At 37.1% G+C, this 23,385-nt stretch overlaps 1 protein-coding gene across 1 annotated transcript in view; it reads right to left on the bottom strand.

Moving 5' to 3' along the window:
• Window positions 1-5,166: 5,166 nt before the first annotated feature.
• Window positions 5,167-23,385, bottom strand: part of MYO5C (myosin VC) — a 139,451-nt gene continuing 121,232 nt past the window's right edge. Inside the window, exons 35-41 of the mRNA XM_043981982.1 lie at window positions 22,751-22,905; window positions 16,004-16,093; window positions 14,021-14,171; window positions 12,158-12,440; window positions 10,241-10,415; window positions 9,801-9,881; window positions 5,167-5,634 (exon numbers count right to left, since the gene is read on the bottom strand). Coding sequence (XP_043837917.1) covers window positions 5,482-5,634; window positions 9,801-9,881; window positions 10,241-10,415; window positions 12,158-12,440; window positions 14,021-14,171; window positions 16,004-16,093; window positions 22,751-22,905 — 1,088 coding nt within the window. The 3' untranslated portion in view covers window positions 5,167-5,481. The remainder of the gene's footprint in view (window positions 5,635-9,800; window positions 9,882-10,240; window positions 10,416-12,157; window positions 12,441-14,020; window positions 14,172-16,003; window positions 16,094-22,750; window positions 22,906-23,385) is intronic.

The raw sequence follows: 23,385 nt of genomic DNA, 5'->3' as shown, positions 1-23,385 counted from the left end.
AATTCCTGATGTAACCATGAAGGCCCATCACAGTATGACTATAAACTACATATACGCTTATCTCCTACCTTCTCTGAAAACTGGTCAATTCATGGTCACCTAAAATCCATTTTGTACATCACTACCTCCATACTTTGTTATTCTCCCACCCTGGAATATTCTTGCTTCCTTGGGCTATTTCAGCACCGTTATCAAGTTATTAACATCCTACTTATACTACAAGGTCCAGAAAATCCCCCAACCCCACCATGAAGCCTTCCTGATTACCCTAATTTTAAGCAGTTTCTTGCTCTGATGGATTCCTGTAGCCCCTATTGTTACTATCATTTATGTGATAGTTATATGAGTGTTCTCAAACTTTTGGTTTCAGGATGCCTTTATATATTCTTAAAAATTGGTGAAGATCCCAAAGGTCTTTTATTTACATTGGTCATATCTATGAAGATTTATTTTATTAAAAATTAAAACTGATAAAATTATTAGAAGTTGTTACTTAATTTTAAAAGTTATTACATTAACAGAAATAACAATTTGTGTAAAATATATCTTTTCCAAAAAATTAGCAAGATTAGCTTTGTTTTACATACACACATATTATATATATATATATATATATATATATATATATATATATATATAAACATATATCATTTGGGGGGTGGGGGCAATGAGGGTTAAGTGACTTGCCCAAGGTCATACAACTTACACAGCTAGTAAGTGTCAAGTGTCTGAGGCTGGATTTGAACTCAGGTCCTCCTGAATCCAGGGAGAGTGCTTTATCTATTGCGCCACCTAGCTGCCCCCACATATATAATTTTTAAAAAATTTCTGTAGTGTTTGGCCTAATAGAAGATAGATCCTCATATCTGCTCCTACATTCTATCTTGTCATATATTGTTTTGGATGAACTATAGGAAGAAAATCCAGCCACAAACATTTGAAAAAGGTGGAGTTTTTAACAGGAAAATGTTTTAATATTTTAATGAAAATATTTTTTATCTTGTCCCCCTAAAGGGGTCTTGGTGAATTCCAGAAGTCTGAGGACCATACTTTGAGAAATGCTGTCATGTGCTGTCTTATATTATAGTTATGTAGGGGGCAGCTAGGTAGCGCAGTGGATAGAGCACTGGCCCTGGATTCAGGAGGACCTGAGTTCAAATCCGGCCTCAGATACTTGACACTTACTAGCTGTGTGACCCTGGGCAAGTCACAACCCCAATTGCCTCACCAAATAAATAAATAAATATTATAGTTATGTTACTTCATTTCTTTAACTAGTTTGTAAATTCCTGGAGGACAGAAACTGTACCTTATATCTTTTAAAAAGATCTTCCATAGCACCTTGTCTTGCATATATTTTCATACGTATATGTATAAAAGAAAAAAATTAATAAGCAAAGTTGTTCAGTTAATTGGTTTTTAAATTTACTTCACAGAGTGGGGAAGGTTTGTGTCTATAGGTACACTGGAAAGAACACTAGTCTTGAAGTTAGAAAAGGGTGGATTTAAGTACCAGCTCTGAGCCTAGCTCGATTGGTTGTGATCATGGACAAGACACAACTTCTTTGAGGCTCAGTGTCTTCATCTGTAAAACAGGAATGATAGTGTAAATATTATCTACTTTATAAGATTGTTGTAAAGAAAGTGTTTTGTAAACTTTCAGTCATTATATAAACACGAAGTATCATGTTTTTAGCTTTTCCTTTGTGTTTTAATTCACATGGATTGATGTGTTTATTTTGTCAACTTGGTGTTTTACTTTGATTTTCTCATTGATCAGTCATATGTGAGATTATAATTTCTCAGTAAAAGGGGACACTGATCTTTGGAGAAAGTAACTATTGTGATAAGGGGATAGTTTTCAGTCCCCCTGTTTCCTCTCTACAAGTCTAACATGGCAAAAACCCAGGAGCAGCAGAAGCTCATTTCCTACTTGGTTCTTAAGATCCCTGTCCCCTGTCAGAAAAGCCTTGTATGTGACATGGGTGATAATGCTAAAGAGTAGCCAGGGTTAATATTTATATAATACTATATCGTTTATAAAACATGTTCCTCACAACAACCTTGTGAGGTGAGTAGCTTGAGGTTGTGTAAACAGACCTGTCCTTGGAGCCAGGAATACCTGTGTTCAAGTTCAATATCTGACACAGTGTTGGGTGACTGGGAAATCATTTAACATCTCTCTAGCCCTAGTAACTCTTTAAGCCCATAAGTTGCAGACATGATGTTGATCTGCATTGTTAGAGGGAGTTTCCTCATCTATTCAAATGAAATCACCTTGAGACTATTTTATAGGAGAAGAAACTGAGGCGAAAAAGGTTAAGTGACATGAACAAAGTCACCCAGAAAATATTAAGAGATGGGCCTTGAATCCTGGCTTCCTGACTCCAAATTGAATGCTTAATCCACCATAAAGCCCTACTTCCATAAAGTAAGAGAAATATAGAGTGAATTTTTGGTTGTTGTTGGGGTAGATGGTTTCTTGTGTTTGGAGTTCCTTCCAGTGAAATAGATTGAGAGTTCACCTATAACTTGTAGTCTTAGATAATTGGGGTTATTGAGAAGTTAAATGACTTACCTAGACTCTTATAGCCAGTAGGTGCTGGAGGCAGGATTTGAATCCTGGTCTTCCTGACCTCTATTCACTATGACATCAAAACTCTCATACAGTGTGTGTGTGTGTGTGTGTGTGTGTGTGTATGCATGTGTGTTTACACACACAGACATATATGTATATGTGTATACAGAGAGACAATTTGTTTAATTATTTCAGGAGTATTCAACTCTGTAACCTCATTTGGGGTTTTCTTGGCAAAGATGCTGGAGTGGTTTGTCATTTCCTTCTCCAGCTCATTTTACAGATGAGGAAATGGAGGCAAACAGGGTTAAGTGACTTGCCCAGAGTCGCACAGCTAGTAAATATCTGAAGATGGATTTGAACTCAGGTCTTCCTGACTCCAGACTTGGTCCTCTATGAGAATGTAATCACTGTATGGATTGGATGGGGATTAATGTTAGAGAGCTCTACTTCTACTCTCCACTCAGTATCTTCTCCTTTCCCCATCCCCAAACTCCAGGAAATGTCAGAAAAGGAAAGCAAAAGTATTTATAAAATATAAGTGAGGAACCCATAGGTACATTTAATACACATATACAGTGAGGTTAGGACACTAGTAGGATGAATGACAAAATGGCAGTTCTAGCCATTACACCCTCCCTCTGCCAGGGCAAATAATTAACTAAAGCACATGCTTAACCTACTTTACTTCATGAATCAGTGATTGGCACCCTCCTGTACCTGAAGTTAGTGGCAGATATTTGCTCAACAACCTCTTTATCTGCATTAATTGCAAAAATGATTATTATTAAAAATCAATGTCTGGAGGGCAGCTAGGTGGTGCAGCGGATAAAGCACTGGCCCTGCATTCAGGAGGACCTGAGTTCAAATCCAGCTTCAGACATTTGACACTTACTAGCTGTGTGACCCTGGGCAAGTCACTTAACCCTCATTGCCTCACCAAAAAAAAAAAATCAATGTCTGGGAATAAGCTCCCTGGAACAGTGCTTTTTGAAAAGTTTTGGGTATCTGTCATTTCCCAGCCATCTCCTCATGCCACCTGTGCTTCTGACTAGTATCTTCTTTTACCTTCCCCAGGAACCTTGGACTTTGCCCTTTAGGGAGCCGAGTTCAGATAGAGGATTTACTTTTGTTCAGAACCAAGACTACAGTCCTCCCTTTAATGTATCATAAGAAGAATGTTGATGCTTGGAGGGTAAGAACTGGCTGGCTTGGATTTTGATCTCTAACATTTATACCTTTAGTAAGTGCTTAATAAATGCTTTATCTTTCTGTTAGTGAACAAACCAAAATTGGTGAGGCCATGTTGGTTCAGTAATTCACAAGTTTGGAATTATTACCATTTTTTCAGCCATTGAAGCTTCTGATTCATTCTAAGTATAACCTTGCATGGGGCGGAGGGGGTGGGGCAGGCTAGCTGAATCAAGCTCCATTTAGTTACAACATGAACCAAATTAATTGCATCTACTGCCCCTTTTTGTATAATACATGTTTTACAGAGGCTTGCATCTTTAAACAGAGAAATACTTGAAGTGAAAACACTTAGCAAGTAAATCTTCATTTTAATTAGAGATGAACTGGCAAAGTTTATTTGACAAAATATTTTATTGACTAAAATCAAACAATGATGGTTTTCATTCTTTCATATACGATATGTAAATTAGCTGAAAAATTCATCATTTATAAAATAACACAGATTATTCCTTTTTAATGGAACTACATTGTGGCATAGTCACATTCTGTCTAGATTCCCAAAGACAATACAGGGAAATGTAAAAACACATTTAGGATGTAAAATCACAATTGTCATTTATTAAGCTATAAGAACAATGAGTAAAGAATGACCCAAACCTGAGTTCTTAGAGTGGCAAAGCACAGGGTTGGAGTTAGAGGATCCCGGCTATTAGTAATTAATTCCTTATGATGCTTTGCTTATTATGGGGAAAGAAGGTTGAAAGGGAAGGGGAGAAGTCCCAGTTCCCATCTTATTGGGGAAATTTGTTACCCCACCGGTAGAGGGATGAATGGAGTAGATTCCTTTTTAGCTGTTCTCTTCATAAAGTCCTACATTAGAATAAATACTCTAAAGTGTTTTTAGCTAACAAAAATAATTTGTTGCATATTTTAGTTCAAAACCTTGGGTTTCTTTAAAGGGAATGTATTTTTAATGGAAAAAGTGGCAAAAGAATAAAATGAAATTGATCTAATTTAAAGAAACATTCTATTACATTAGACAATGGTCAATTGAGATTGTCTCAACTTCATGATACAACCAGAAATAGAAATATATACATAGTAATCACTATATCTGATTGCTTAGTATTGGAATGGAAGTCTCAAAAAATGTTATTTTACCTTGAAGTATTTATAGCAATGGCAGATTCACTGTATTTTACTACTACAGCAAATATATGGAGAAGACAGAAGAAGTCATAATGACAAAGTCTTTTATTCTCAAAGGCCATCAGCCTAAGGTTCTACTGCTTCTCTCTGATATGGAAACAACTTCTAGAACTTTGACTTTCAATTCAGTAATCTGAGAAAACTTGGCAGATAGGCCCATAGATCTCTATTCCTACATTATAGAGCTCTCTCTCCTAATTTTGATCCAGGAGGAAAAGGAAATAAGCAAATGTCCTAGGAATTCCAGGAAAGATAGGCAAGGATTCCAAATGCATCAGCCACAGCTTATAGGTCTGGGTGAAATGTAGCATAGAGTCAACAATTCAGTGAGAGAAGGCTTTGCTAACAACAAATATGATGAGGTGGTACCAATTTGGGGAGACCCTATTCTATTTTTCAAATCCCATTCCAAAGTATACTGTATGTCAATTGATGAAGTGACCCTCAAATGTTTAAACTTGGTTTAACTTTTGAGAGAAAATTTCTATTTCCTTTTCCCTTTATAACCTTGTGAGAAAGCCCAGTTTGAAACTGCTGGGGATCTCTATCATTTCTAGAGCGTGTGGAGAAGGGATAAAGGGAAACGTAACTTGAAAGAGATATTTGGTATCCAACATCAGCTGGCCTGTATCCTCTCGGCTATTTAGTAGAGCCTGAAATGAGAGCAAAGGAAAGAGGGTAACATCAATAAGCACTTTCATTATTCTTTGCTGGATATCTAAAATTTTCAAAGAGAACACATAAATATATTTATTTCTAAGTAGTTCCCACTCTACTTTCATTAACTTTGATCCACTGGATACTCTATTTCAGTCTAGGCTTTCACCCCTCAGGGGACTCATTAATTATACTGGTTTTTGACTGCTCACTCACTATTAATGATAGCTTATATTTTCTTCCGAAAAAATTTCAGATTCCTAAGTTACTGCTAGAGATTTTAACAAGGCACTGTAATAGTGTGTAAAACATTTTCTTCACAATAATTCCCATATAAGATAAGTAGCATAATAATTAGCATCCTCACTTTACAGAGTAAACTAACAAAGTTAAATGATTTGTTCAAGGTTACATAGCTGCTAAATGGTAGGGCTCAAGCCTGGTCTTCTGACTGTTGTTTTTTTGTTTTTTGTTTTTAACACTGACCTTTGTTATAATAAATAGAAATTGTCATGGTGTAACTAAGTCCAAATATGAAAAGACCTTAAATATTTTAAATTTTATTGATCTAATCTCTCTAGCTATACATGCCCTCCCCAATAATTGGAGGAAGTAGGCAAAATCCTTCCCAATTAATTTAAGAAACATCATATTCACTTGAAATATTTAACATTGGGCTCAGTAGTCACTAAATATGATGAAGATTCATAAGTCAAGCATTTTTAAAAAGGCTCATTTCACTTTTCATTATTTCATGGAAGTCTTTCCATGTTCTAGTTTTCTTATATCTGTCATGTATCCATTTTGACTGTTATCTTGATAAATGGTAAAAGATATTGATCTATACCCAATTTCTGCCAGACTACTTTCTAGTTTTTCTAACAATTTTTACCAAATAGTGTATTTTTATCCTAAAAGCTTAAATTTTTACGTGTCAAAAACATGATTACTATAATTATTTACTACTGTGTATTGTATGTCTACTCTTTTCCACCAGTTCACTTTTCTATTTCTTATCCAGTACCAGATAGTTTTGATAATTACTGCCTCAGAATATAGTTTGATATGGTACTACTAAACCTTCTTTCTTTACATTTTTTCATTAATTCCTTTGATATTCTTGACCTTTTGTTCTTTCAAACAAATTTTGTTTTTTTTCTATCTTAAAATATTTTTTGGTAATTTAATTGGGATGGCATTGAATAAGTAAATTGGGTAGAATTGTTCATTTTTCTTATATTGGCAATTAATATTTTTCCAATTATTTAAATCTGATTTTATTTATATAAAAGTGTTTTATAGTTATATTCATGTAGTTTCTGGGTTTGTCTAGGCATACATACTCAAGTATTTCATATAGTCTACAGTTATTGGAAATGGGGTCTCTCTTACTATCTCTTCTTAGAGGGGTTTGTTGGTGAGACACAGAAATGTGATGATTTATGTGGGAGCATAGTTTCTTTATCTTTATGTTTTGAGTATTTGTTTTTGCTTTGTTTAATAGCACGATTGCAACTCTTGCTTTTCTGAATTCACTTGCTGAATAGTACATTTTTTTCCCGGTTCCTCACTCTGTGTGTGTGTCTTTTTAAAACATTTCTTGTAAGCAATAGTGAGATCATGGGATATTAGTTTATTACATCTGTGACTTTTCATTTTATTGGATCTACTGGATTGTTTAATCCATTCACTTGTAAAGTTATGAGATTGAGCTTTAGGTGTTCCTTCCCCCAAGTTATGATTCCCCCCTTCCATTGTAAACACAGTAGTTTGTTTCTTTAGTTAAACTATAACTTTTTCTTTTTTTTTTTTTAAAGGTGGCTCTATTCCTAGAAGCTCTCTTTCTCTGAACTTTAAGGCTCCCTCTCCTATTTGCCTGGTTTGGGAGTTTTGCTTATTAATTCCTTTTTCTTTCTGGCTTTTATCTGGTTAATTCCTCCCTTTTTTCTCAGTTAAATAGTCAAAAAGAAATCCCCTTCCTCTCTTTCCTCCTTTTCAATTTATTTTGTTCATTAGGCTTACAATTTCATTTTCCATACTTTTTTCTGAAAAAAGGATCTTCTTGCCTTCATTCTCTTCTTTATTTTCCTTTTCTGCTGATTCTTTGCCATTATACTTATTTAGTCCTTATTTATTCTCTGTATTTGGAATTGAATCAAACTTCTGAGGTACCTATTTTGTGTTCTCTCTTCTAAAGAGTTTCTATTATTGCCTTATAGAAGCTGGTCCTCTGGTCCTTTTCCCCCCCTATTATATCTCCCTCTTGCAAAAATACCAATTCCCGCAGGTGATAAAGAGGATATTGCTCTAGGGTAGGATTATTCCTGTGTGTCTGATTGTGCAGTTCATTATTAACCCTTGCCTCTCGGAGCTCTGTTTCCCCTTCTCCTGAGGCAGCATGTATGGTCTTCCTAAGAATCAAATCTCTGCAGATCATTCCTCTTCTTCCTTTAATTCTCCATCTTCCTTGTTAGAATATCTCACTTTTCTCATAGGAGCATACAAAAATGGTAACCCCTTCCCCTACTGAAATAAGACCACACTTTCCCCGTTTCAATCCCTCCCTTTGCCTCCTTTAGCATTCTTCATCTCCCCCCCCTTTTTTTCCTGCATTCTCCCATTCTATGATTTCATCCCACAAACACACAAGCATTGATTCAATGGTTGGAACAGTACTGTCTGGGCTAGTTCATGATGCTTCAGGCTTGTTTCTCCATCATCACTTCTTTTTTTTTTTTAAGTGAGGCAATTGGGGTTAAGTGACTTGCCCAGGGTCACACACAGCTAGTAAATGTTAAGTGTCTGAGGCCGGATTTGAACTCAGGTACTCCTGACTCCAGGGCTGGTGCTCCATCCACTGTGCCACCTAGCTGCTCTCCATCATCACTTCTGTCTGTCTTCTGCTTTTACCCTTGTCTTATTGTGCACATTTCAAAAGAAGCCTCTTCATGATTTCTCTATTGTTATGTTGTTGTCTCTGGTTGCTGTATATGTTTACCCTTTTTGTATTTCTGTTGTCTGAGGTGTTTGAGAAACAATTCATCTCTTCATATATGATTGCATTTCTAAGGACATTTTGAATGCCTATTTATTATTTAACATCTGCGTTTAACATTTTTTTTTCCCATTTGTGGTTAGGCTCAGATTTGTAGGGTAGGTCACCTTAGGCTGCATCTTGAATTCCATTGCCCTTCAGAATACAGTATTCCATTCCTTCCTGAATTTTCTGGTGGGTGCAGAATAGGCTTGTGCTATATGAATAGCCTTTCCTTTATATTTGAAGGTTTTTCTTCTGGTCCCTTGCATAATTTGTTGTTTCCCAATGGAACTGTTAAATTTAACCACTATTGTGTCTTGGAGTTTGCAGCCTCAGATTTGTTTTTTCTAGAAGCAATCTGTAGGTTCTTTTGATGGGCATTTCATTTTCTGTGTTCAGAAGTTCTGGGTAGTTATCGTATATTATGGCATTCAGGTCTTTTGATTTGTATTCTGGGCATGAATGTACATTCTAATACTTTTATTTAACTACAAAAACTTGGTCATTTTATCCATCTGTACAATAGTATATACACATTAAATATAAAAGAAAAAATAGCAGGATGTCAACTTGTTCCAGGATTATTTCTGTCTGAATCAATCAGAAAATATGAGAGCACAATGATAATAACTCACATTAAATAGTGCTTTGTGCTTTACACGTTAATCTCATTTGATCTTTATGACAACCCTGTGAGGTCAGTACTATTGCTATCTCCATTTTATAGATTAAGAAATTGGGATTTGAGAGGTTGAGGTTATTTGTTTACCCAGAATTACATAATATCTAAATGAGTGAGCCCAAATAACCTAGGTTTTCCTTATTTTAACTTGAAGTTTCTCTTCCCCATACTACACTTTGGAATACAGCTTAATCCTAGACTTTTTTTTTGGAGGGGCAATGAGGGTTAAGTGACTTGCCCAGGGTCACACAGCTAATAAGCGTCAACTGTCTGAGGTCAGATTTGAACTCAGGTCCTCCTGAATCCAAGGCTGGTGCTTTATCCACACTGCACCACCTAGCTGCCCCCAATCCTAGACTTTTAAAATATTGTTTAAATTAGTTTTCTTATAGTTCATTTTAAGAAGTAACACTTTTGATCTGGAGCATACTTATGAACCTTACCTGTACTTTGCGAACAAAGGATGGAGTCACTCTTTTCTCAAAGTCATCTATAGGTGTGTATGAATTAAGGATCTTTATGATCTGAAAACATCACACAAAATAGTAATAAACCATGAAAAGGGTACAATCTTGTTAAAGTTATGGTTCAGATGGTTTGTAAATCATGTTTTATTTTATTTTTTTAATAATATAGTTCAACAAGATGTTACTGTCTGATCCCCACCTCAGCTTCCAAGAAAGGAGAAAATAAAACCACAGAGGGAACAAATCAGGATTCAGCCATAGGGGCCTAAAATATTTTCTTCCAAAGAAATAAGAGAAATATATTTATATTCCACACCCGACTGATTAAGAAGGGAGAATTGGGTTAGGCTGTCATCTCTGGGAATAATACAGGAACACAGCCAGCGGTGCCTAGGGAAAGGAATAAGTCTAGTTACCTGTACAGCAGATAGTGAAGTACATCGATCATATATTTCTTTGGCATCAGTATCTGTGATCTTTTTGACCTGGAGTAACCAGGCAGCCTGAGAAAGGGGTTCCAGAGTTTCCTTAGCTGCACTATTCTGCAAATTCTTATCTTTAAGCCATTCTTCTAAGTAGCTGATATTGCACCTGGAGCAAAAGCAGAAGTGACCATGAATTTGCCATGTTCTATTTTTTACAACCCTTAGGAAGAGGCAGACATATGAGATCTTCATGACTACAATAGGGCAGGGGGTGGTAGAACCTGGGGGATTAGGAAATACTCTTGGGGGAGGAACAGTTGTTTCCAATTATTGGTAAATTAGAGAAGAGAAAAAAAGGAAAAGACTTAAAATTACATTTAACAATTAAAATTGAGTAAATAGAGAAAACTCGATCTATTGACTATAGGAGTAGATAAAAGGTTGACTTAGGTTGGGTTCCCTCACTCAGACATTTGTTAACTTAATTGAGATCACAATTAAGTTATTTAACTTTTCAGAACCTCAGTTTCCTCTTTTATAAAATAATGATAGCTATTTTTCTTTTGTTGTTGTTGTTTTTTTGGGGGGGGGGTTGGCAGGGCAATGAGGGTTAAATGACTTGTCCAGGGTCACACAGCTAGTAAGTGTTAAGTGTCTGAGGCCGGATTTGAACTCAGGTCCTCCTGAATCCAGGGCTGGTGCTCTATCCACTGCACTACCTAGCTGCCCCTGCACTTTTCATTTCTAAAACCTGGACTCCTTATCTCACAGAAGGTTAGAGTTGAAAGAGGCCTTAGAAATAATCAATATTAACTATCATTTTAAGCCAATGGCAAGCACAAATATAAACAGTGAAATAATCACACTCAAAAGGAATTTACACTAATTCTCTTTATAACCTGGGATAAATTATTCACAGTTTGTCTGTAGCCCCTTCCATCTAATATTAACAATAAGGAAATCTGCCTGTGCTCAAAACCAATGGCTTTCCATTATCTATAAGATGATGTTCAACTTCCTGAGCCTGGTATTCAAAGCCTTCCTTAATCTGGCCCCAGTCTATCTTCCCAATCTTATTTCTTATTATTCTCCCCAACCCCATCCCCAATTCAAAACTTTATTCTGGTTACTGTCCACTAGCATAATCCTGGGTCTTTGTTCAGTTCTACCACTTGGAATATCTCCATTACCTTCTTTCCACTTGACTAAATTCTGTCTGCCCTTAAAGGCCCAACTCAAGTCCCACCCCTTCCATGAAGCTATTCTGGGCCATCCTCGTTCAGTGATTTCTTTCCCTCCCAAAGTCCTCTACAGCATAGTGTCTTTTATCAGTTATCCTCTCACACTGTCTTCGTCAAGATGGTAAAAATTTCAAAGGCAAGGAGTTATGTCTCACACTTCTTTTTATCTCCTTCAGTGCTATAGCACAGTGCTATTCAGTAGGTGCTGAATACTGATAATGAAAACCCCAGAAGGCAAAAATGAAAAAAAAAAGTTAGAATTCTCAGTTTTCTGGTCTATAAAGATTGTTAAGGCAATGTCCCTGGCATGAGTGTCTGATGTCAACATGAGAAAGTGAACATCTGGGGGCAGCTAGGTGGCGCAGTGGGTAAAGCACTGGCCCTGGATTCAGGAGGACCTGAGTTCAAATCCAGCCTCAGACACTTGACACTAGCTGTGTGACCCTTAGGCAAGTCACTTAACCTTCATTGCCCCGCCCCCCCCCCAAAAAAAGTGAGCATCTTCTAAGGTTCTATAACAATCTTTCACAGAACAAGCAGGATGAAACTCATGCCTGATATAATGAATGGAGAAGGGCTACATATGGTGTGTACCCAGCTTTAAAAAGCTTTCTATTCTCTCCCCCCTCTCCTCTCTCCAGCTTGCTAAGAGGCTCATTGGCTTTACCTTATCTGCATTCCTTTCCTACAAGAGCACATGTCCTTTCGAAGGAAGAGACTATTCAAGGTGACAGCTCCTATCAGAAAGAAAAGCTGCTTTACAGTCTGCTTTAGAAGCTCTTGGTCCAGCCCGTTCTGACACATGGTAGTATAAAAATAGCTGAGCTGCTGCAGGATGGAGGTCATGGTGTAGGCATCTGTGTCATCAATGCTGGAGGACCGCTTCCGGAATCCTGTTGGTTTCAAGCCAGAAATTCCCTGAAGGCTTTCATATTCCAACATTCCTGGTACTGAAGAAAGACATGAAAAGAAAGATGGAAAACATTTCTCATGCCCATAAGGAGACACTAGGAGGTTATTGTTATTATCATTTTTTACTGTTGTCATTGGTGGAGAATATGCATTTCATTTTTAGGAAGCTAAACATTGTTTTGAAAATAATTGTAATAGTAACTTTTTATTTACACATTTGTGTACATATTTGCACCCAGTACACCATAAGTTTCTTGAGAACAAGGGCTATTTCATTTTTGTCCCTAAAACTCAGAAGCTAGGAAGATGCTTGGCCCATAGGAACCACAGAATAAATGCTTGTTGGATTTATTTGAATTGCATTGCACTAATACCACAGACAAAAGGAATTCAATGACTCATTGGTATAAGGGTTGAAGAGGTGCATAATGAGCTGGATGCATGTATATGTTTGCACATGCTTTAACAAAACATTTAAATAAATCAGATAAAATGGATAGATATTAGAAAGTAGTGTAATTAGGTGGATTCATAATTGGTAGACTGTCCAGACCCAAACTGTGGTCATTAGCAGGTTCATATCATCATCAGTGACTTAAATGATTTTATAGAGGACACAATGCTAACTGGGAGATTTAAAACATTGAATGACAGCCAGGATCTGATACTTTAAGAGGACAAATCTTAAAAAATGAAATTTAATAGGGATATCTTATATTTTAATCCACAAATATAAGACAGGGGAAGCACAGCTGGATAGAAGTTCATATGAAAATGATCTGAGAGTTTTAGTGGACTGCAAACTGAACAAGTTAACATAATCATAGAGAAGCCTAAACCATAGAATGGAGAGGAAGTTTGAGAGCATGCCATATGAAGAATGATGGAAGGAACTGGAGATGTTTAACCTAAAGAGATGATTTTTTTTCTGCAGGTAGGGATGAGGCAGCGAGCAGAGACATAATATTCTTCAAGTATTGGAATGACTATAGGGAAGGGAAAGACCTGCTGTGGTTGTCTTTCAAAAGTAAAACTAAGAAGAATGGGTAGAAATCTCAGAGAAGCAGATTTTGGCTTGATGTACAAGAAAACAAATTCTTAACAATTAGAGATATCCACACGTGGAATGGGCTACTTTTTGGAGGGATGGGTCTCTCTCTATAGATGTCTTCAAGTAAAAGCTGAATGACCACTTTTAAGTGATCTTATAGAGAACATTCTTAGTTCAGTATGGATTAGACTAGATAGCCTCTGAGATTCCCTTGGATCTATGATATAAGATTTGGGGCATCTTCCTTCATCTTTCTGAGAAGGAAAAGGAAAAGTCTACTCCTGGCTTGAAACTATTAAAATAGGGGGAAAATACTGAAAATTAAAGAAAGTAATCAGAATTTTAAGAATATAGAAAAAGCCATGTAAAGATGGAAGTTTTTTTCTCAAATTATCAATAGTAATGAGACCTTGTTTATAAACGATGGGGTCATTATAAATAAATAAAAAAGAACTTGTATAAATTAAAATGAGCCATTTATACCATTACTTACCTCATTTAATCATACTACTCAGCTATACCCAAATATCATCTATGTTGTCACATTTTAGGTGAGTCCTTTCTTACCTATCATTGGTTGAAGATTATTTTCCATTACAATAATGAATTGATGATATATCCGTATTGCCACATCACTGAGAATCTGTCTATACTCTGAAAGGTCAAAATTCATCAAACAATTCTTATTTTGACGTGGAGTGTTATACTTCATAAATTCCTGAAATTCAATTAGGAGCATATAAACATTAGAAGGACATTTGCTTTGATATAATAGATATTATCAGGTTCATGCAGATAATGGATATACTTATTCACTAACTTGATCACGAGCTTCAATTACAACCCTTCTTCATATCTTAGATACTTTAGGTACATGATTGGGCAAAAAACAGTATCTCAAATCCCTGTTTTGAAAAATGTCTAGTTGAGCAAAACAAATTACTGCATTGACCATATCCAAAAAATATGTCTCAATGTGCTCTCTGAGTCTATCACCTCTTTTTAAGGAAATGAGTAGCAATTCATTTATTTATAAGAAAAATAGGGCAGCTAGGTGGTGCAGTGGATAGAGCACCAGTCCTGGATTCAGGAGGACCTGAGTTCAAATCCAGCCTCAGACACTTGACACTTAATAGCTGTGTGACCCTGGGCAAGTCACTTAACCCTCATTGCCCTGCCAACCCCCCCCCAAAAAACCCCCAACAACAAAAAAAGAAAAATAGCAAAGCAAATGAACAGATGGAGTTAGCGTGATCAAATAGACTGTGATATATTAAGAATATAGTCTGTCATTCAAGGGTTGGTTACCTAGCTTCTATTTCTTCTTTTAAGAACCAATATATAATGTCCCTTCATAACTGTCTTTTACTTTCTGGTGAGCTTAAATTCTTCAAGTTTGTGATCTTCCAGGACTGCCATACAGAAAAAAGGAACCTTCCTTTACTTTCCTCCTGGATCCTCTGAGACAGTGGTTTCATGACATTTGTCAAGCAATTGACTTTTTTGTTCAATTTTTTATTTTGTTTGTTTTCTTTGCTGTGATTGACTTAATTTTTTTTTTTTTTTTGCGGGGCAATGAGGGTTAAGTGACTTGCCCAGGATCACACAGATAGTAAGTATCAAGTGTCTGAGACCAGATTTGAACTCAGGTTCTCCTGAATCCAAGGCCAGTGCTTTATCCACTGTGCCATCTAGCTGCCCCCTAAAATTTTTTTTCCAAGGACTAATGATAATAGTTTATACCATCAGCAATAATGACAGACATACACAATACACCGCAGGGTAGCTTGCCTCTTTCGCAAGCTGGGTCTATTACTTATGGAAAGAATGTTGATAATTAACTAAAATGAACACCATCAATCTTTGTTGGCTTAATAAGCATCTCTCCCAAATGGCAAAGAATAGACCATAAATGGTATAGGGTAGCAGAGACCAGTGAGTAACATTAGTCTTCTAAAATATGCATTCAAATTACTAATCACTACATAAGCCAAAATATATTGCTTCTATTAGCCTTAGATCATGCATGCCATGGATGAGGACTTAGTAAATATGGAAGCTATGCCAATGGCTGTCACTAACTAGCTATGTGAACCTGGACAAATCCCTTAGCCTCTCTAAGCACCAATTGCTTCATCTTTCAAATTGGAATAAGAGTAGCCTGCACTATATACTTCACAGCACATTTGTGATGATTTACTGAGGTAGAGTATATGAAAAGGGGATTTGAAAAGCATAAAATAGGGGCAGCTAGGTGGCGCAGTGGATAGAGCACTGGCCCTGGAGTCAGGAGTACCTGAGTTCAAATCTGGCCTCAGACATCTAACACTTACTAGCTGTGTGACCCTGGGCAAGTCACTTAACCCCAATTGCCTCACACACACAAAAAAGAAAAGCATAAAGTATAAGAATTGAAAGGTTGTTTTGTTATAGTCATTACATCAGAAAACATCATAATATCAGCAATTCATTCTATCAGTTCCTGCTAGATTGCTTAGAATGGCCTGTAATATGTTGGGCAATTAACAGAAAAAATGCAACAGTCCCTACCTCTTCTCCACTGTATTGTTTCAGGCAGTTAAGGAAGTGGCATGTATTGGAAAGCCAAAAGGACAGCATCTCAAAATCTTCATGATGTTCCTAGAGAAAGATGTGGACATACAGAATTAGCAATGTCTAACACTAGTGTTTCCAAGACGTGCTTATGTGCCTCATTTTTCCTGTATGGGCACCTAGTTAGTTACCTGGTGACTTGAAAACCAATGACCTAAGGAATCATTTGACTAAAACTAGTTTTTATTCATTTGTTAAACAAATATTTCCTTAAAGTCTACTGAACAAGCATTTAGTACTTGTTATGTGCAGAGAAGTGTTCTGGGCACTAAAGAAGATGCAAAAGAAAGGCAGGACATAGTCTTTACCTTATAGGAATTTGCATGCTAGATCAAAAGACAAGATAAATGCACATGAAATATTTAAGTAATAGGGAAATATGTAATTAAATAATAGAGTACAGATATTACATGTTCAATGAATGTGGAAATTATTTAGAGACAGACTTATAAAAGAGGTAGAATCCATCAAGAAGCATTTACTAAATGCCTATATGAGTTGACCCCTTTTCCAACATTCTTATTCGTATTATCAGGAAGTCAGCAAGCTTTATTTAGGTGCTTACAATATGCCAGGCAGTATAGTAATCCTGGGAATACAAAGAGAAGTAAAAAGACAGTCTCTGCTCTTAAGGAGTAAATATTCAAACGGGCAGGAAGACAACATGTAAACAATTATGTCCATTCCAGATATATGCAGTGTATATGCAAGGTATTCTCAGAGGAAAGACTAGATCATAGAGTTGTAAAGAAGATTAAAGTGTATCTTTCTCTTAGGTACACAGATTCAAAATATTTGAGCCACTTTTTACTCCCTTCTCTCTTATCCCTACTAACTCATTCACCAAATTCTGGGTCCCCTCTTTTCATGCCCATGGTTATTATCACAGTTTAGCTCTCACCACCATATGTTTGTGTTACTACAATAATATATTAACTGATCCTCATACTTCTAGTCTCTTTCCCCTTCCAATTGGCCCTTTGTATTTCTGCCAGACTAACCTTACTAAAACATAGCTTCCATTGTGTAACTCCCCCCTCCCTTGAAAATCCCCAATGATTACCCATTATCTACTGGTTAAAACTTAAATTTCTCTGGTGCTGAAGGCTTTTCCACAACTGAGGAACAACATGGCAGAGTGGACAAAGGCTAGACTTGCAGTAAGAAAATACTGGGTATAAATTCCACTTTAAATACTAACTTTGCAACACTGGGAACATCATAGCATTACTCTGAGAATTAAAGGAGATATGTAAAGTACTTTGAAGTGCCATATAAATGTGAGTTATTGTTATCATCTCCCACTACTCTTAAGCAAAAACTCTGCTCTTCCTGGACTTATCTATTTACTTTCTCACAAATACACAATGCAATTGTCTGATGATTTCAAGCCTCACATTGATTCCATTATTTGCAATGGCTTTACCAAGCAAGTATTGGGTCAGGGTCAGTGGGGCTCTGCCTTATGACATCATCATTCAAAAGGACATACTCTTCCTACAGTAGAGGTGTCAGACTCAAATAGAAACAGGAGCCACAAATCCATAGATATGTAGTCTGTGGACCACATATTGACTTAATTTTAAAATGTAATATTGTCTATGTTTTATTGTATCTTTGTTATGATAAATATTTCCTAATTACATTTTAATCTGGCGGGTGTTTAATGCATTTAGTCTAGAGAATACTGGCCCATGTCCTTTTTTTTTTGTTTTTTGTTTTTTGTTTTTTGGTGAGGCAGTTGTGGCTAAGTGACTTGCCCAGAGTCACACAGCTAGTAAGTGTCAAGTGTCTGAGGCTGGATTTGAATTCAGGTCCTCCTGAATCCAGGGCCAGTGCTTTATCCACTGTGCCACCTAGCTGCCCTTTTTTTTTTGGTGTGGCCTATGTCCTTTTGAAGGTTGGTAGGGAAAATAGGCTGCCCTTTCTCTTAATGCACTTTACCAACAGTCAGACTGTCCTCTGTGCCCTAACTGTCCCAAGTCCCCATTATGGAACTTTCTAAAGAGTAGAATGACATGATGAACACTACTTTAAGAAAATTAGTCGGGGGGCAGCTAGGTGGTGCAGTGGATAGAGCACCGGTCCTGGAATCAGGAGTACCTGAGTTCAAATCCGGCCTCAGACACTTAACACTTACTAGCTGTGTGACCTTGGGCAAGTCACTTAACCCCAATTGCCTCACTAAAAAAAAAAAAAGAAAGAAAAAGAAAAAAAAAGAAAATTAGTCAGGCAGGAATATATATATACATAGATATATAGTTGTATCTAGTAGTTTTGTTGGGGGCAGAGAACTAGAGAAGAGGAAATTAAGTAGAAGGCTTTTTTGAGTGATACAGGCATCATGTAAAGAAGGCCTGGTCCAATCACGGGAGTAACAATAATGGGATGTATTACTAGGAACCTGGTGACTGACTGGATTTACAAATAAAGAAAAGTTAAGAACCACAGTTGATTGAGATTTTTTTTTTTTATCTTGGAATAATGGTGGTGTTGACTTTTTGGTTAGATTGATTCAAACTCCACCTGATACTCCTTTTATGTCATTGAAAAATTCACTTAACCTATCTGGGCCTCAGTTTTTTATGCAGTGAGAGGGTTAGTGGTGGACTTGTGAACTGATCTAACTGTTCTAGAGAGCAATTTGGAACTATGCTTAAAGGGCTATAAAACTGTCATCCATCAATGTCACTACTAGGTCTGTTTCCCAAAGATATTTTTTTTAAAAGGGAAAAGGACCTATTTGTACAAAAATATTTATAGCAGCTCTTTTTGTAATGGCAAACAATTAGAGATTTAGGGGATCCCCCCAAATTGGGGAATGGCTGAACAACTGTCATATGATTGTAATGGGATACTGCCATGATATAAGAAATGATGAGTAGGCTAATTTCAGAAAAACCTGGAAAGACTAACACAAACTGATGCATAGTGAAGTGAGCAGAACCATTCTACACAGTAACTGCAGTACTATATGATAAACAGCTGTGAGTGACTTAGCTGTTCTCAGCAATACAATGATCTAAGACAATCCAAAGAGCTCATGATGAAAAATGCTATTCACCTCCAGAGAAAGAACTGGTGGAAGAGCAGCGAGGTAGCACAGTGGATAAAGCACTGGCTTTATCAGGAGGACCTGAATTCAAATCCAGTCTCAGACACTTGACACTTACTAGTTGTGTGACCCTGGGCAAGTCACTTTAACCCTCATTGCCCCACAAAAACAAACAAACATAAAAAGGGGAAAAAAGAACTAGTGGAATCTGAACAGATCAAAAGGATACTATTTTTCACTTTCTTTTTGTTTTCACTTATGTTTTGCAAGAGTGAACATGTATAACCTGTATCAAATTGCCTACTGTCTCAGAGAGAGGGATGCAAAATGGAGAAAATTTGGAACTCAAAACTTTAAAAAATGAATGTCAGAAATTGTCTACATGTAATTGGGGAAAAATAAAATATTGTTTTAATATAAAAGGGAAAAACACTGAGAGGACTAGAGTATAAAGTCTCTAAGATCTCTACAAGCTCTAAATTTATGATCCCATGAAATAGAGAAATCAAATAGAAGCAGAGAAGAGAGAGAGAATTAGTTAAATTTGACATGTTTTGAGTGTGAGGTAACAGCGTACAAGGTGTTCTCTAGGTTCTTGGAGATCCAGAACTAAAGCTTAGCAAGATCAAAGGCAGAGTTAAAAAATGGAGCCACAGAATCACAGCTGGAAGGGACCCTGGAAACCATTTAGTTTAATTCTCCAGTGAAGGAGAATCCACTATCTCCATCAGCAGCACTTTCCGTTTTTTAATAGTTCTAATTATTAGCAAGTTTTTCCTTTTTTTAATTTTAGCACTAGAAGTTATAGTTAAAACAATGAGGGAAAAGTAGAGCTAGAGAAGACCAGAGAACTTATTTATATCTGAGATTTGAGAACTCTAATAATTTGGGGGTAGAAGAGGTTAATGTTTTAGGAAGAAAAGCAGGAAATTGTGTCATGTAAGTCAAGGGTAGAGAGTTTCAAGAAAGAATCAGCTGAGTCATATGCCCTGAAGAGACCTTGAGGAGAATGAGTTCACTGAATTTTGTTTCGTGAGAGGGGTGGTGGAAGCATTGAGGAAATACAAAGAGTGAGTGTAGATTATTCATTCAAAAAGTCTGGTGATGGGGAAAAAAGGGAAATGGTTTAAGGAAGGAAAATAAAAATTTGTTTCAAGATGTGAGAGACCTAGACATATTTGAAGATAGAAGAAAAAAGCCAGAACAGCTGGAGAGACTGAAGATGCAAGAGAGGAAGGGGAATTTTTTTCATTTCTGACCAATCCCAATGTTTTAAACTTATGATGTACACATGTCCTTTACTTTAAAAATACCTAGTGTGGAAGAGTCCATTATAGAAAAACAGGGAAACCTTTGGGTTTCTGACATAAAGAAATATAATGTTAGAACCCTTTTGGTGCTGAAAAAAAATTCACCTGTTTCAACAAGAGCTATTATAATGGGGGCAGCTAGGTGGCGCACTGGATAGAGCACCAGCCCTGGATTCAGGAAGACCTGAGTTCAAGTCCAGCCTCAGACACTTACATTTACTAGCTGTGGAACCCTGGGCAAGTCACTTAACCCCCGTTGCCCCGCAAAAAAAAAAAAGAAAAAGAAAAAGAAAAAAAGAAGAGCTATTATGTGAAAATCTGAATTTACAAAACAGATAGTGGGCAATTATTCACATTATAAAAGGAGAATTCCTAACAAAGCATTCTCTGTTACATTCTTCCCCATAGCTATCTCCCTGAACATATTTAATATGTGAGTGATACACACCTGGCTGTCTCCCCTGCCTGGCTCCTGTCTTTAAGCCTCAGCTCACTTTCTATAAGAAGCCTTTCCTGGGCCTCCTTAATGTTAATGCTTTCCCTTGGCACAAAAAGGTTAATTGACTTGTCTAGGATCACAAACCTATGTGTTAAAGGTGGCATTTGAACCAAGGTCTACCTTATCCACTATACCATGCTGTTTCTAAAACATTTTCTGTTGCACAAAACAAGGTAGATGTTTAATTAAATGCATAGATACCCACTATAAGAAATTGTTTCTTTTTGGTAAGGAAAAGTTGAGGGTTGGCTTTAGAATATTCAGAGGAGCTTTTCCCTTTTTGCATGTTCTGATGGTACACCTGAAGTAAGACATGCATCCTTTGCTTATCAAAATGGCTTGGTAGCCAATTAGATGCGATGAAGGTTATAGAGGTTATAGTCACACTGAGTCACAGTAAGATATGCTTCCACTAGTGGAGTTCTCATTACCAGAAAATCACAAGGGAATTGTATGATGAATGACATGTATGAGACAACAAAGGAAGCCATGGACTACAAGAGTTTTGTTTTTTTCTGCCAGAGAGCCAACAAATGGTTGCCCAGCCTCTGCTAAAAGACCTTAGATGAATGCCAATACTTCACTTCTCAAGATGACCCAAGCTACTTACCTTTGGACAGCTCTAATTATCAGGAAGCCTGAAGCTTCCTTTTTACAACCCTTATCCAATATGTCTAGATCTTCCCCTTAGGGCCAAGCAAAACAAGTCTATCCCTTTTTCTATGTACTTGACAGTTCTTAACATGTTATCATAATCACTCTACCTCCTTCCTTTGGCTAAGAGAAAAATGAGGGCATTTATCTAACGAAAGATCTACCTGTCAGTTTCTTTAAATCTACTTTTCTGAGCAAAACAAAGACATTAGTCATATTCCTCTAACCATATAAAGGAAGGACTTGGGTGGCCAGCAAGGATGCAACAAGGTAGAAAGGAGAGGCTAGGTTAGTCTTCAAAGCAGCAACTTGCACTAAAATTCCATTTATCCAGAAACATGCTTGCTTTATTTAACCCACTACCCACATAATAAATCCCATCTACAATATCCTGACAAGGAACCATCCAGCCTCCTGCTAAAGATCTCCAGGGAGGGTCAAGACACTAGCTCCTTGAGGCAGCCCATTTCATTGTTCCCTTTACATTGAGTAGAAGTGGGCCTCCTTTCCATTGCTCCATAGCATGAGAAACTGCTGACAAATCAGCATTTAATTTTTTACTTCTTTGGCTTGCCCTCTGGGGCTATGAAGAAAAAAATCCAATATCTGCCTCCTCCATCTCCCCACATAAAAATTGCAGTGACACTAAGTCAATGTAAGTAAAGTTGAGCAGGGAGGCCCCTGATTAAATTGAAGAGTCCCCCAATCAAATTGATGGGACACAAGAAATTTCTAATGATTGGCTGAGGGAAGAATCAACCACTCTCCCTTGAAGCCTATAAAAAAGCTTATTTTTCTGAAAACAGCTATCCTATTTCTTCCTATTCCGCAAGCCAGGGAGAGATTCCATTTTGTTTTTTAATTCCTCCCTTTCATACATACTACTCTTTTATCCTCCAATTCCAAGTTAATGATAACAACAATAATAAAAGCATATTCATAAAAAGTTTATGATTTGCAAGCATTTTCTTCATCCCAACACCAGGAGGCTCAGAGTGCAAATATCATCGTTACCTTGTTACAGATGAGAAATGAGCCTGGAATGACTGAATGACTTTTCCATAGTCACATAGCGGATTAAGTTTCAGAGCCACAACTGGAATTTGGACACAAGTCATAACCTAGGAGGAGCATCCCATATTTTTGCGAGGAAATGTTATTCATACCTTCACAACCTGCTTAATGCCATTAATGGTGATATTCATGAAGGATTTCAGCATACTGGCATCATTTAGGGAGTCTGCATAACGGACACACATGAATAGGATATGAGCTGGCAGGCCTGGAATCATATTCACAACCACGCCACGTGGCTTCAGATCTGCAGGGTGAGGAGGGAAGAAAATGAAAATTTACCAAGTATTAATTCAGCTGTTCTCATTTCTTTTAATGTGACTGACTACAAGGATGCTTGGTGTGTTTTTCCCTGCTCAGAGTCCTGCTCTACTCTTTCCTTGGCCTGCAGATACAGGTGCTTCTCACTTCTCATGGTCCCTTTGTAATACAAATTCCATACATTTAAGGCCTGAATAGGAGTATGAAGTCCTAGCTCATTCCACCATCCCTCAGACTACACTTTTTTTTTAGAAAAAAGGGGGAACTACACAAAAGCAGTCATGACCTCCACTGTAGGGAGTGTAACGATTGGAATGATGCCACCTGCTGGAGACTTACTGTAGAAGAGTTCCGCCCATAAAGTGAAGGTCTTTGAGGGCAAGACTAGGAGTCTTTTCTTTGGAAAAAGAAGTGACATGGGCTAGTGGGAGGAAGAAGGAAGAGACTAGCGCTCTGTCTGGTTCTC

Source organism: Dromiciops gliroides, chromosome 2 (genome assembly GCF_019393635.1).
Source record: "Dromiciops gliroides isolate mDroGli1 chromosome 2, mDroGli1.pri, whole genome shotgun sequence".
Classification (NCBI taxonomy): domain Eukaryota; kingdom Metazoa; phylum Chordata; class Mammalia; order Microbiotheria; family Microbiotheriidae; genus Dromiciops; species Dromiciops gliroides.
Note: the sequence above shows the minus strand (reverse complement) of the source record. Positions and strands in the feature narration are given on the sequence as shown.